We start from the raw sequence: 12847 nt of genomic DNA, 5'->3' as shown, positions 1-12847 counted from the left end.
ACCAGACGAGTCGAACCATACTAAGTTCAAGTTCAATTCATTTATTTAACGAGCTTAATTTACAACTCAAGTTCGACTCATTTGGTGTGAACCAAGTTCAACGAACCAATTGTCGAATCGAGTATCGAACTATTTTCGAGTTGGTTCGGTTCATTGCCAACGCTACCTCTAATTGTAAGAAAGAATATTTTACCTTACACAACAACCAACACATCCGTTGTCGTTGGATTTAAATCAATTTATAAAGCTTTCATCTATCTTTTTTTTGTGGTGATCAGGGTTTGAGCTCTGGATCTTACATATATTATGCATTGTTCAAACCAACTGAGCTAAGCTCGCGTGGACAAAACTTTCATCTATCTAAAGAAAGTGTCTGTTGGAATAAACAATTATTCTACTTGCGTACCTAAACATATAAGATAAAAAAAAAAAAAAAAAACTTAATCCTATTAGTCAACGTGACTTTTTTATTTGTAAATATAATGAACCACGTTAGCCATTATAATTTTAAATGTATGAAGGTTTGACGGTTTTGATGTTATTTTTTGGTCTTCCATTGTTTTAATAATACTTTTTTCAAGGACATTTGGAACTTTTTAAAACATGAAATTCAGATAATGTTTGATCAATTTTATGGTCAATGAAAAATTTTCACAAACTTTTTTGTCCTATTTTGTGACTTTTATTCCGAATGTCAAGTATTTGGTAGTTTGTATAAGCTATTCTCAATGGTTTTGGTGGCAAGACTGTTAAAGATGGTGAATTCTATTATTTTAACCTCTCAATCAGTTTTTTTTTGTGAATAGACATTTGGTGGATGGGGTGATGGTTGTGAACGAAGTGGTAGATATGATAAAAATGTCAATGTGTGAATGCTTGATTTTAAAAATGGAATTTGTGAAGGCTTACTATTCGATTGATTGGGTTTTCTAAAATATATTATACGAAGGGTTAGGTTGTGTGATAATTAGTGGGTGGCTTCAAAATGTTTTCTAGAATTTGATTTATGGTCAAATTACTACACATAGGTCATGTGTCAGTTTTTCATGAAACTTTATCATAACTTTTTCACAAAACCATGAAACATTTTCAAAAATAATATTCAGCTTAAGGAAGTATTTATAGTGAATAAATGAGTATGTAATCATGAATTAGTGTTGTTTCAAAGTGGTTTAACTGATTTTACCTAGAAATGAATTGAGTTTGAACTTTGCAATTTTTGAGAACTAGTTGAACTTTGTGAAGTGAACTTGTTATGATTGATTAACTAAGATGTTAGATGATACGTAGGGATGTCTTAATGGTATGTAAGAACTTGGAATCCTAATTTGGTTGGTAAAATTGAATATTGTTGATTTTATGAAAATAGACTAACTTTGTTGAAATGAGGTTTTATATTCATGATGATATGATAAAATTAGAATGAATCCACGATGAGTGGTCGTTTAATTTGATGAATGTCATGATGTAGATAATTGTCCGTCTTTTATGCAAATGTGATTTTGGAACTTTGTTGGTTCTTGAGTTGATTGTTGTTGATAATGATTATGATGAGGATGATTTATGTTGATGAATCATTACATGCAAAATGACGACGTTATTGATGACGAATGCATGTATGAAAAATTAAGAAGAAAATGATGAGGATTTGTTATTGAATGTATGCATTGTTGAGTCGTATGTTCATGCATTCATAAGTATGATATTTATATCCAATGAAGACGGCTATGATATTATATCCAACGAAGACGACTTGAATACGTTCAAATGATGATGACTATGATACATTTGTATTTTGAGGTGACGACCTTGATGATGACCAGTAGCACATGCATATAGAGTCGTGTTTAGGCGCATTACATACATATGATAATTGATTAAATGTGTCGTATTTGTTTATGTGCTTGGTGAACCTTGGTGATTTATGTGCATTGGTGAACTTGGTGAATCACGTGCTTGGTGAATATGTGATGATGTTGAAAATGTACTTGTGTATTACTCCCTCCGTTCTTTTTTAACTGTCACTTTTAGAGAAAAAATTTGTTCCTAATTAACTGTCACTTTCAAAGTTCAATGTAACATTAAATGATGTTTTACCAATATTACCCTTAGATATTTATTGCAGAGAGAGAAACATATGAATTGAAATATTAAATTAGCAAGGTCTTTATAGTAAAAGTAAAAACAATTGTATCAAAAGTAGTAAGATTTATTAATTGTCTTGTTTTGTGTAAAATTTCAAAAAGTGACAATTAAAAAGAAACGGAGGTAGTATTATACTTATATGATTGATGATTATTAATGATGTTCAGCTGCTTAAGTGTTGTTTAATCAATTGAATTTAATTAAGTCGTTCATTTTCATTTGTTTATACTTTAATTGCGAAATGTGAATTGACCCAGTGGTCATTTGGTTGACTACCTACCTTATTTGTATGGATGAGTAGATTTGTTTTACTTGGTGAGTTGCCGGAGGCTAGCTTTGGAGCTACCTCGTCGTTTGCTTTCAGATTCTTAGTGTGTCGCCTCTAATTAGTGTATCTGTCTGTTATATAGATTCTATGACTTTTCGAGATTCTTAGTTTGGAGCTACTTTGGAGGTTTTGTTTAGATGTTGATGAGATGCAATGATATTATTATTTCGCTGTGATGTTTTGAAAAATTAATTATGCATGTTAATTCCAAAGTCCTAAAACCTACATCATCAAAAATTAATTGCTTTGGAGCTTTATACATCTTTAATGCATGTTGATGAGATGCAATGATATTATTATTTCGCTGTGATGTTTTCAAAAATTAATTCCTTAACCTACATCATCAAACATCATAAACAAGCATTACTAGTTCCAAAATACTAAAAACACTTAAAAGCATAAAATTCTAAAATAAACACATATTAGATGTTAAAGCACTGCAATCACTAAATTACTTGTCCAATATAAGAGTTAAGTGCAACGTGGTAACCAATTTATTCACCAGTTATCAATTTTCTTACAACAATGTGAAGTATGTTTGTTATTGCTAAAAAACTTCTTTATAATTCATTTGGCCATTCATAAGAGTATATGAAAAAAAAAATTATAACATGTTTTTGTTCATGTTTTGAGGCAATGTTCCTTCAATAGATTGCTTTTTTAATCTCTGCTTGGTCGTATTATGTGAGGTGTAGTTAACTTCATTAGTAATTAACATAAAATACATTTTACTTGTTCAAAAATATTTAATTGTGCTTTATAATCGTACATAACTTTACGATGGTATACTTGTTTTCCCCTTTACCCTAACAAAAGGTTAAAAAAAATCCAATTATTTACAGGAAAAAGTAAACTAAAGTTTGTAAAATTGTATTCAATTATATTGATTATTATATTTATCACATGAAGTCCTTTAATGTGTGCTAAATGAACAAAAATAACACATTGATATATTTAAGAGATATTTACTAATAATTCTAAAATTATGAAGAGCCTTTAAAAATTTATAATTCTTAAACTATTTAATTATTTCTACAACAAGGTGGAGTATGTTTGTGATTACTAAAAAACTTATTTATAGTTCATTTGGCCATTCATAAGATCATAGGAAAAACTTTTTATAACATGTTTTTGTTCATGTGTTGAAGCAATGTTCCTTCAATATATTGCTTTTTAATCTATGCTTGGTCGTATTATGTGAGGCTTAGTTAACTTCATTAGTAATTAACATAACATATATGTCCTACTTGTTCAAAAATATTTAATTGTGCTTTATATTCGTACATAACTTTAAGATGGTATAATTGTTTTCCCCTTTACCTCACAAAAGGTTAAAAAAAATACCATTATTTACAGGAAAAAGTAAACTAAAGTTTGTAAAATTGTATTCAATTATATTGATTATTATTTTTATCACATTAAGTCCTGTTATGTTTTCTAAATGAACAAAAATAACACATTGATATATATAAGAGATATTTACTAATAATTTTTAAATTATGAAGAGCTGTTAAAAATATATAATGCTTAAACTATTTAATTATTTCTACAACAAGGTGGAGTATGTTTCTGATTACTAAAATACTTATTTATAGTTCATTTGGCCATTCATAAGATCATAGGAAAAACTTTTTATAACATGTTTTTGTTCATGCGTTGAGGCAATGTTCCTTTAATAGATTGCTTTTTAATCTATGCTTTGTCGTATTAATTATGTGAGGCGTAGTTAACTTCATTAGTAATTTAACATAACATATGTCATACTTGTTCAAAAATATTTAATTCTGCTTTCTATTCGTACATAATTTTATAATGGTATAATTGTTTTCCCCTTTACCCTCACGAAAGGTTAAAAAAAAAATAGAATTATTTACAGGAAAAAGTAAACTAAAGTTTGTAAAATTGTATTCTTTTTTTTTTTATAAACGATGCAAAGAGCATCAGATTAATTCATTAAAAAGAGAGAAAAAAAGTACAAAGAAGAAAAGGGGGACCAAACCAAACCTTTTCAAAAGGTTACATATCTAAAATTGGGCATTCCCAACCTATTCCTATTGTACTCCTCGCTTACAAAAGCAGGTATGGAATCAAACCAAAATAAATCCAAAGAGGACAAAGATAAACCAAAGTTAGCAAGTTTATCTGCACAAGTATTCCCTTCCCTATAGATGTGAGAAGCACAAAACCTCATATTATAAGTAAGTTTTAAGCAATTTTCCCACCTATTTCTTAACCCCCAAGGAACCACATAAATTGAGTTAAACGCCAAAATCACCAATTGAGAGTCTGATTCTAACCACACATTGGAGAAGCCCATTAGTGAAGCAATTTCAATTGCATTCATAGCTGCCGACAGTTCAGCATACAAAGCATTTGCACTACCAAGATACTGAGCAAATCCACCCAAACAAGCACCATCCGAATTTCTGAAGATACCACCAGCTGCAGCTCTAGTAGGATTTTTAATTGATGCCCCATCCGTGTTAATTTTAACCCAAGAATTCAGAGGAGGAGCCCAAATAACTTCTTTGAGCAGAGGGGTCCTGGGGGGCTTGATGCTAACCTTGCAGGCTTTGAAAATTGTGAACTCCAACATATTAGCAGCTGATGTTTTTTTGGTTAAGTTACCTGAAAGTGAGACTTTAGAGATAATCATATTGATGGCTGTTTTCCAATCAATCACTTTGTCTTGAAAACGGATGTTGTTTCTTCTAAACCAGATAACATTTAACAAGTTTATGATGCAGGCCGTTATCACCACTTTGCATTGAGGAGTCCAGTTGAGTTGAAGAGGAGACCACATATCTGCAGAGGTGCTGAATTGAAGAGGAGTATTGAGAAGGGAAGCTAGCCAAGACCACATTTTAGTAGCAAAATTGCATTCAAAGAAGAGATGAAAGGTAGTTTCTGAAGAAGCTTGACAAGATGAGCACATTGAAGGTAAATTACAACCCCTAAGCATTAGATTTTCATCTGTTGATAGTTTATTGTGCATGAGCTTCCAAGTCATCAAAGACTTAGAGGGAGGTATGTCTGTGCACCAGATTTGTTTAGCCCAAGAAACATTCTGCCCTAAACCATATTTGAACAAAAAGGCGTCTTTAAAAGATAAAGCCCCTGATGCACAATGTTTCCAAACCAAACTATCCTCCTTTGATTCACTCGGAAGAGTAACTTGCATAACAATATGCCCCAGATTGGGGAATGAATTTAGAAGATGTTGTGGGAGGTGCCATGTTGAGTTGTGCAAAAAATCACACACCTTGTCCTTTAAGTTACCGTGAACAGTTTCAGGCAAGTTAAGAATGGAAGCAATCGGTTTCTCAAGCCAAGAATCCAACCAGAAATTAATTTTTTCCCCATTACCAATGATCCAACAACAATTATCATTGATGGTATTGAACTCAGATTTAACACTACTCCAAATAGATGAGAAAATATGATGAGAAATGATGTTGTTACCTCTGCAGACCTTGCTCCGTAAAAGAATGGCCCAGTCTTCCATTGAATTTTTGAGATCCCAACACAACTTCAAGTTGGCAGCCTCATTAACCGTGTGTAAAGATCTCAATCCCAACCCTCCTTTAGAAAAGGGTCTACAGACTTTCTTCCAAGAAACCGTTACCAATTTCCTCTTTGAAATATCTCCACTCCATATAAAATTCCTAATCCAAACCTCAACATATTTAATTAATGAGGTGGGCCAAGAGTACACAGAGATAGTGTGTATCATCATTCCTTGAATTACCGACTTGACTAAAGTGACTCTTCCTGCAATGGATAAAAGAGATGCTTTCCACGCACTAAGCTCAGATTTTATCTTGTCAGCAATAGGTTGTAAATGAGACTTCTTTGGCTTCCCCTTGAAAATTGGGACTCCAAGGTAAGAGAAAGGGAGGGTGCCTCTGTTAAAGCCAATTAAGTTAACAATCTGCTCCAGTCTAGCATTTGAAATGGAACCATGAAAAACCGTAGACTTGGAAGGATTGATAAACTGTCCTGAAGCCAAAGCATAAGAATTAAAAAGATTCATTAGAGCATGAACAGAAGAAATATTCCCCTTACAAAATATCATAATATCATCCGCATATAAGGAATGAGAAGGAACTGGAGTGTTTCTTGTGCCTTTGATAAGGTTGAGTTTGCCTTGTTCTACCAGTTTATAAATATTCCTGCTTAAAACGTCTTCAGCAATACAAAAGAGAAGTGGAGAAAGTGGGTCTCCCTGCCTGACCCCTCTCTTGCATTTGAAAAACCCATGCAGTTTACCATTCACATTAATAGATAAAGAGACAGAATTTAGAATGGTTTTTATCCATGAGCAAAATCTGTCATTGAAACCAAAACTACTTAAAACTTTGATCAGAAACTTCCATTCTAAAGTGTCAAAAGCTTTAGAAATGTCAACTTTGAATGCCAAATTCCCTGCAAAAGACTTGTTGTGGAGTTGATTGATAGCTTCAGAAGTTACACAAATACAGTCCCTTATGTTCCTACCTTGAATGAAGCCCCGCTGCTGAGGAGAGATGATGTTCTTCATGATGGGAGCTAACCTATCTGCAAGAATCTTAGAAACAATCTTGAACTTGAAGTTGGCCAGGGCAATTGGCCTATACTGATTTACTGTCAATGCCTCTGAAACTTTAGGTATAAGCACAATGGTATTGGAGTTAAAGTTAGGGAGCAACCAGTCCTTTGTAAAAAATTCCAAAACAGCATTAATAACATCATTCTTTACAATCTCCCAATAATTTTGATAAAAACTTGCCCCAAAACCATCAGGGCCTGGAGCACTATCCTTCTTCAAAGAACAAACAGCCTGGAAGATTTCTTGGGGAGTTGGAAGCATTGTGAGAATATGATTAGAGTCTTCATTTATCATGTTAGAATCACACCATCAATTAATTCATCAACCTGCAAATCCTGCACAGAAAAATTAGAAGAAAAAATATTTTGGAAGTGATTTGTTATGTGAGATGAAATTTGTCTGGCTCAATAATCAAGTTCTCCCCATCCTTAATAGAATCAATGCGTTTGGATGTGTGTTTGATGTTGGCTAGTCTGTGGAAATATTTGGTGTTTCTGTCTCCTTGAGCATGCCAAGCATTATTGGATTTTTCCCTCCAAAACTCCTCTTCTATTTCTAAAGCATGCTCCAAAGAAATCTGTGCCATTTTTTGATGTTCAAGAAGAGTTTCAGTGGCACCATTGGAGTCAATTTCATCTTGGATGTATAGCAACTTTTGTTCGGCTTCTTTAACTATCGAGTTGAGATTGCCAAAAACTGTTTTGTTCCATATCTTGAGTTTTTGTTTGAGGTTCTTCGGCTTTTGGTTCAAAATAAACATAGGGCATCCCACAACAGTTTCATTCCAACTTTGTTGAATCAGATTTTTACAATCAGCATGCAAACTCCACATATTCATGAATTTAAATTGTGAAGCAAAAGAGATTGTAGAGGTTTCAAAATCCATTAGTAAAGGAAAATGGTCAGACTTCAGCCTTGAGAGAGTGGAAACATTTAAAGCGGAGCACATATCCAACCATGATTGATTGCATATTGCTCTGTCTAACCTCCTTTCGGTGAGCCTTCGTCCACTCCTACCACTGGACCAGGTAAATTGCACTCCTCTAGTTGGTAGATGGAAAAGATAATTTTGATTGGACCATTCAGCAAAATCATTCATGGGACCTCTAGCTGGAGTTGAGGTACCCCTGTGCTCATGAGACCCCAATATGGTGTTGAAATCACCAATAGAGCACCAAGGTAAATTGTATTGGTTTTGAAGGTTTGTTAGGGTTTGCCAGAGTTGTCTCCTATGTATGTAGTTGGTGGAAGCATATATGGCTGATATAGCAAAAGTTATGTTGTTGTCTTTTAGGGAAAAAGTAATTTGTTGGTCAGTGATGGACAAAACATCAGGGGTTAAATGATTGAGGCACAAGCACCATAGATTAGGATCAAGATTATTTCTAGTATTTAGGGCAAAGAGTTTAAAACGCAGTCTGTGAAACCAATGTCTAGGGAAATGTTCAAACAAAAGCCAAGGTTCAGAGATAATGACAATATGTGGTTTATGAGCAGTAATTAAATTTTTAAGGGCTAACCTTGATGGGGAGTTAGCTAATCCCCTTATATTCCAATATAAGCACTTCATTGAGAAAGTTTAGTTGGGACCTTAGACCTAGTAAGGTATGAGCTGCTTGCTTTATTTGATTTAGCCTTGTGGATTTTCTTTCTTCTATTAGTCACCAACTCAAATCTAGAAGCTTCTATATTGTTTAGATCCTCCTGATAAATCTGCACATCTATGTCTGCTTCCTGAGCTAATTTTGCAACTAGCTCCGCTTCCTGTTGCCTGATCAAATCCTCATCAGTAGCTGCAAGATTAGCCCATGATTGATTGAGAAAATGCGTATTTTGCTGAGTTCTGATAGTTGAATCTTGCTCCTGACTTGAAATATCATCCGTATCATCATTGTGTTGTTGAGTAGCATCTACAAATTCAGATTCTTGAGAGCTGTTATCACTAACATCTTCAACTGATTGCTGAACTTCAGGTTGCACCCTTTCCACAACAGGGGAGTTACTAATGATTTCAATTGCTACAGGTTGAGGTTGCGCCTGTGATGCATTTGATTTTGTACCATCCGAGTCTTTGTTCCCCTCATCTTGTAGATGTATTTGTTTGTCTTGATTTTCAGCTTCTAAATCAACAACAGAAGTTGTTTTAGGGATCCAAACGTTGTCCTGTTTTTCCAGAGGAGCTTTTCCTTTATTTTTGTCATTCATCACCGCAGCTGCTCCACTGTTTCCCACATGTTGATTTGTTTCCATGTGTTTCTTGTTAGCTTTCCTACAAACACTAACATTATGACCCACCGCCTGGCAATAACCACAAAAATCTGGTAGATTCTCATATTCCAACTCCACAAAGAAAGCATAACCTCTCCTTTCCACAAGAACCTCATATCTCAGTTCCTTACTCAGATCAATATCAATCAAAACCCTAGCAAAGTGGCCAAAAGTCCTTTCAATAGCAGGCTTACTTGTAATAGAGTCCACACAGATGGGGGTGCCAACACTGCTTGCAATCGCAAAAATAATCCTCTTTCTCCAGTATTCTTGAGAAAGACCATGAATTTTCAACCATACTTGAGCTGAGGTATTAGTTTGCAGGTTTGGACTGAAATCACTTGTCCAAGGAAAGAGTTTCAGCAGCCCTGGATTTAAAATCCATGAACCAACAGATCTTACCCTACGAGCATCCTCAATAGAGGAAAACACAAATTCATAAAACCCTTTCCCTATGGATGTAACACCCCATGGAGCTAGGTTTTTCCATATAGGCTTTAACTTTTCTTTCAAGGCAACAACAGTTAAGGGTGAGGAACCCTTTGGCCAGATGATACGTGCATGAAGGTTATTTTTGCATCCATCCAAACCCAAATCATATTCCTCATCAGGAATCGAAATTGAAAACTTGTCGCCTTTGATTGTAGGTTTAGGTAACTGACTGGAAGGAGTATCACAAACGTTTGTTAGGGCTTGCGCAAACGTCATTTGAGCTTTGGGTAAATTTTTGGTTGGTGTTTTTTGTGCGATCATCACAGATTCAGAATCGTCCAGACATTTCCATGGGATTAGAAAAGGTTGGGAAGAAGAAGGGGGTTGATTAGGCATGGCGGTGGAGGGTTTAGAGACCATTAAGGAAGACGGTGAACAGTAATAACGTCGCCAGACAAAATTTCATCGATAGTGTTCTCTGACTCTTAATTTTACCAAATTGTACTAAGATAAAGAAAAGAAAAAAAAAGAATTGTAAAATTGTATTCAATTATATTGATTATTATTTTTATCACATGAAGTCGTTTTATGTCTGCCAAATGAAAAAAAAAATAACACATTGATATATTTAAGTGATATTTACTAATAATTTTAAAATTATGAAGAGCTGTTAAAAATTTATAATGCTTAAACTATTTAATTATTTCTACAACAAGGTGGAGTATGTTTCTGATTACTAAAATACTTATTTATAGTTCATTTGGCCATTCATAAGATCATAGGAAAAACTTTTTATAACATGTTTTTGTTCATGTGTTGAGGCAATGTTCCTTTAATAGATTGCTTTTTAATCTATGCTTTGTCGTATTAATTATGTGAGGCGTAGTTAACTTCATTAGTAATTTAACATAACATATGTCATACTTGTTCAAAAATATTTAATTCTTCTTTATATTCGTACATAACTTTACGATGGTAGTTGTTTTCCCCTTTATCCTCACGAAAGGTTAAAAAAAATACAATTATTTACAGAAAAAAGTAAACTAAAGTTCGTAAGATTGTATTTAATTATTATTTTTATCACATGAAGTCGTTTTATGTGTGCCAAATGAAAAAAAAATAACACATTGATATATTTAAGAGATATTTACTAATAATTTTAAAATTATGAAGAGCTTTTAAAAATTAAAATGCTTATTTAATTATTCCTACAAAAAGGTGGAGTATGTTTGTGATTACTAAAAAATTTATTTATAGTTCGTTTGGTCATTCATAAGAATATAGTAAAAACTTTTTGTACCATGTTTTTGTTCATGTGTTGAGGGAATGTTCCTTCAATAGGTTGCTTTTGAATCTATGCTTGGTCGTATTATGTGAGGCGTAGTTAACTTCATTACTAATTAACATAACATATGTCCTACTTGATCATAAATATTTAATTGTGCTTTATATCCGTACATAATTTTACGATGGTAGAATTGATATCCCATTTTCCCTTACGAAAGGATAAAATAAAATAATAATAATACAATTATTTACAGGAAAAAGTAATCTAAAGTTTGTAAAATTGCATTGAATTTTATTGATTATTATTTTTATCACATGAAGTCCTTTAATGTGTGCTAAATGAAAAATAATAACACATTGATATATTTTAGAGATATTTACTAATAATTCTAAAATTATGAAGAGCATTGAAAAATTTATAATGCTTAAACTATTTAATTATTTCTACAACAAGGTGGAGTATGTTTGTGATTGTTAAAAAACATATCTATTGTTCATTTGGCCATTCATATGATTATAGGAAAAACTTTTTATAACATGTTTTTGTTCATGTGTTGAGGCAATGTTCCTTCAATAGGTTGCTTTTTAATCTATGCTTGGTCGTATTATGTAAGGCGTAGTTAACTTCATTAGTAATTAAGATAACATACGTCCTACTTGTTCATAAATATTTAATTGTGCTTTCTATTCGTACATAATTTTATAATGGTATTATTGTTTTCCCCTTTACCCTTACGAAAGGTTAAAAAAAAATAGAATTATTTACAGGAAAAAGTAAACTAAAGTTTGTAAAATTGTATTCAATTATATTAATTATTATTTTTATCACATGAAGTCCTTTAATGTGTGCTAAATGAACAAAAATAACACATTGATATATTTAAGTGATATTTACTAATAATTCTAAAATTATGAAGAGCCTTTAAAAATTTATAATGCTTAAACTATTTAATTATTTCTACAATAAGGTGGAGTATGTTTGTGATTTCTAAAAAACGTATTTATAGATCATTTGGCCATTCATAAGATTATAAGGAAATATTTTTATTACATGTTTTTTTTTCATGTGTAGAGGCAATGTTCCTTCAATAGGTTGCTTTTTAATCTATGCTTGGTCGTATTATGTTAGGCGTAGTTAAATTCATTAGTAATTAACATAATATACGTCCTACATGTTCATAAATATTTAATTGTGCTTTATATTCGTACATAACTTTACGATGGTATAATTGTTTTCCCCTTTACGCATACAAAAGGTGAAAAAAATAATACAATTATTTACAGAAATAATTAAAGTAATCTAAAGTTTGTAAAATTGCATTCATTTTTATTGATTTATTATTTTTATCACATGATGTCCTTCTATGTGTGTTAAATGAACAAAAGGAAAACATTGATATATTTAAGAGACATTTCGTAATAATTCTAAAATTCTGAAGAGCTTTTAAAATTTTATAATTCTTAAACTATTTAATTATTTCTACAAGAGCATGAACTTTACTATACACTATAAATAGATCAAGTCATTTACTATTCTTTGGATGCAAATAGGAAGAAAAAAAAAGGGTGAAACTCCGAAGTTAGTTTATGTTATAATTTTATTTCTCTCTATATTTCTTTGCACTAATTCTTCTTTTAGTCAGATGATTAATTTTAGTGGTTGTAAAAGAGATAAAGATTGTCCACAATTTCGAGGAGTTAATATTAGGTGTCGTAGTGGCTTTTGTACACCGATAGACAGTTAAAGATTATGTTTCTCTAGTAAGAGAACTGTTCAATATACCTTATGCTAGAATATT

General features: G+C 32.3%; 1 protein-coding gene across 1 annotated transcript; it reads right to left on the bottom strand.

Annotated features, from left to right (window-relative positions):
- Positions 1 to 7440: 7440 nt before the first annotated feature.
- On the bottom strand, positions 7441 to 8631 carry LOC112420759 (uncharacterized). The gene has a single exon (XM_024780418.1). It carries the CDS (start codon positions 8629 to 8631, stop codon positions 7441 to 7443), a length of 1191 nt encoding a protein of 396 aa, XP_024636186.1.
- Positions 8632 to 12847: the final 4216 nt, after the last annotated feature.

Source organism: Medicago truncatula, chromosome 4 (assembly GCF_003473485.1).
Source record: "Medicago truncatula cultivar Jemalong A17 chromosome 4, MtrunA17r5.0-ANR, whole genome shotgun sequence".
In the NCBI taxonomy this organism is placed as follows: Eukaryota; Viridiplantae; Streptophyta; class Magnoliopsida; order Fabales; family Fabaceae; genus Medicago; species Medicago truncatula.
Note: the sequence above shows the minus strand (reverse complement) of the source record. Positions and strands in the feature narration are given on the sequence as shown.

What these genes read in the sequence shown, in the direction of transcription:
- LOC112420759 (XM_024780418.1), bottom strand. Translation starts at nt 8,631, where the DNA reads ATGAAGTGCTTATATTGGAATATAAGGGGATTAGCTAACTCCCCATCA.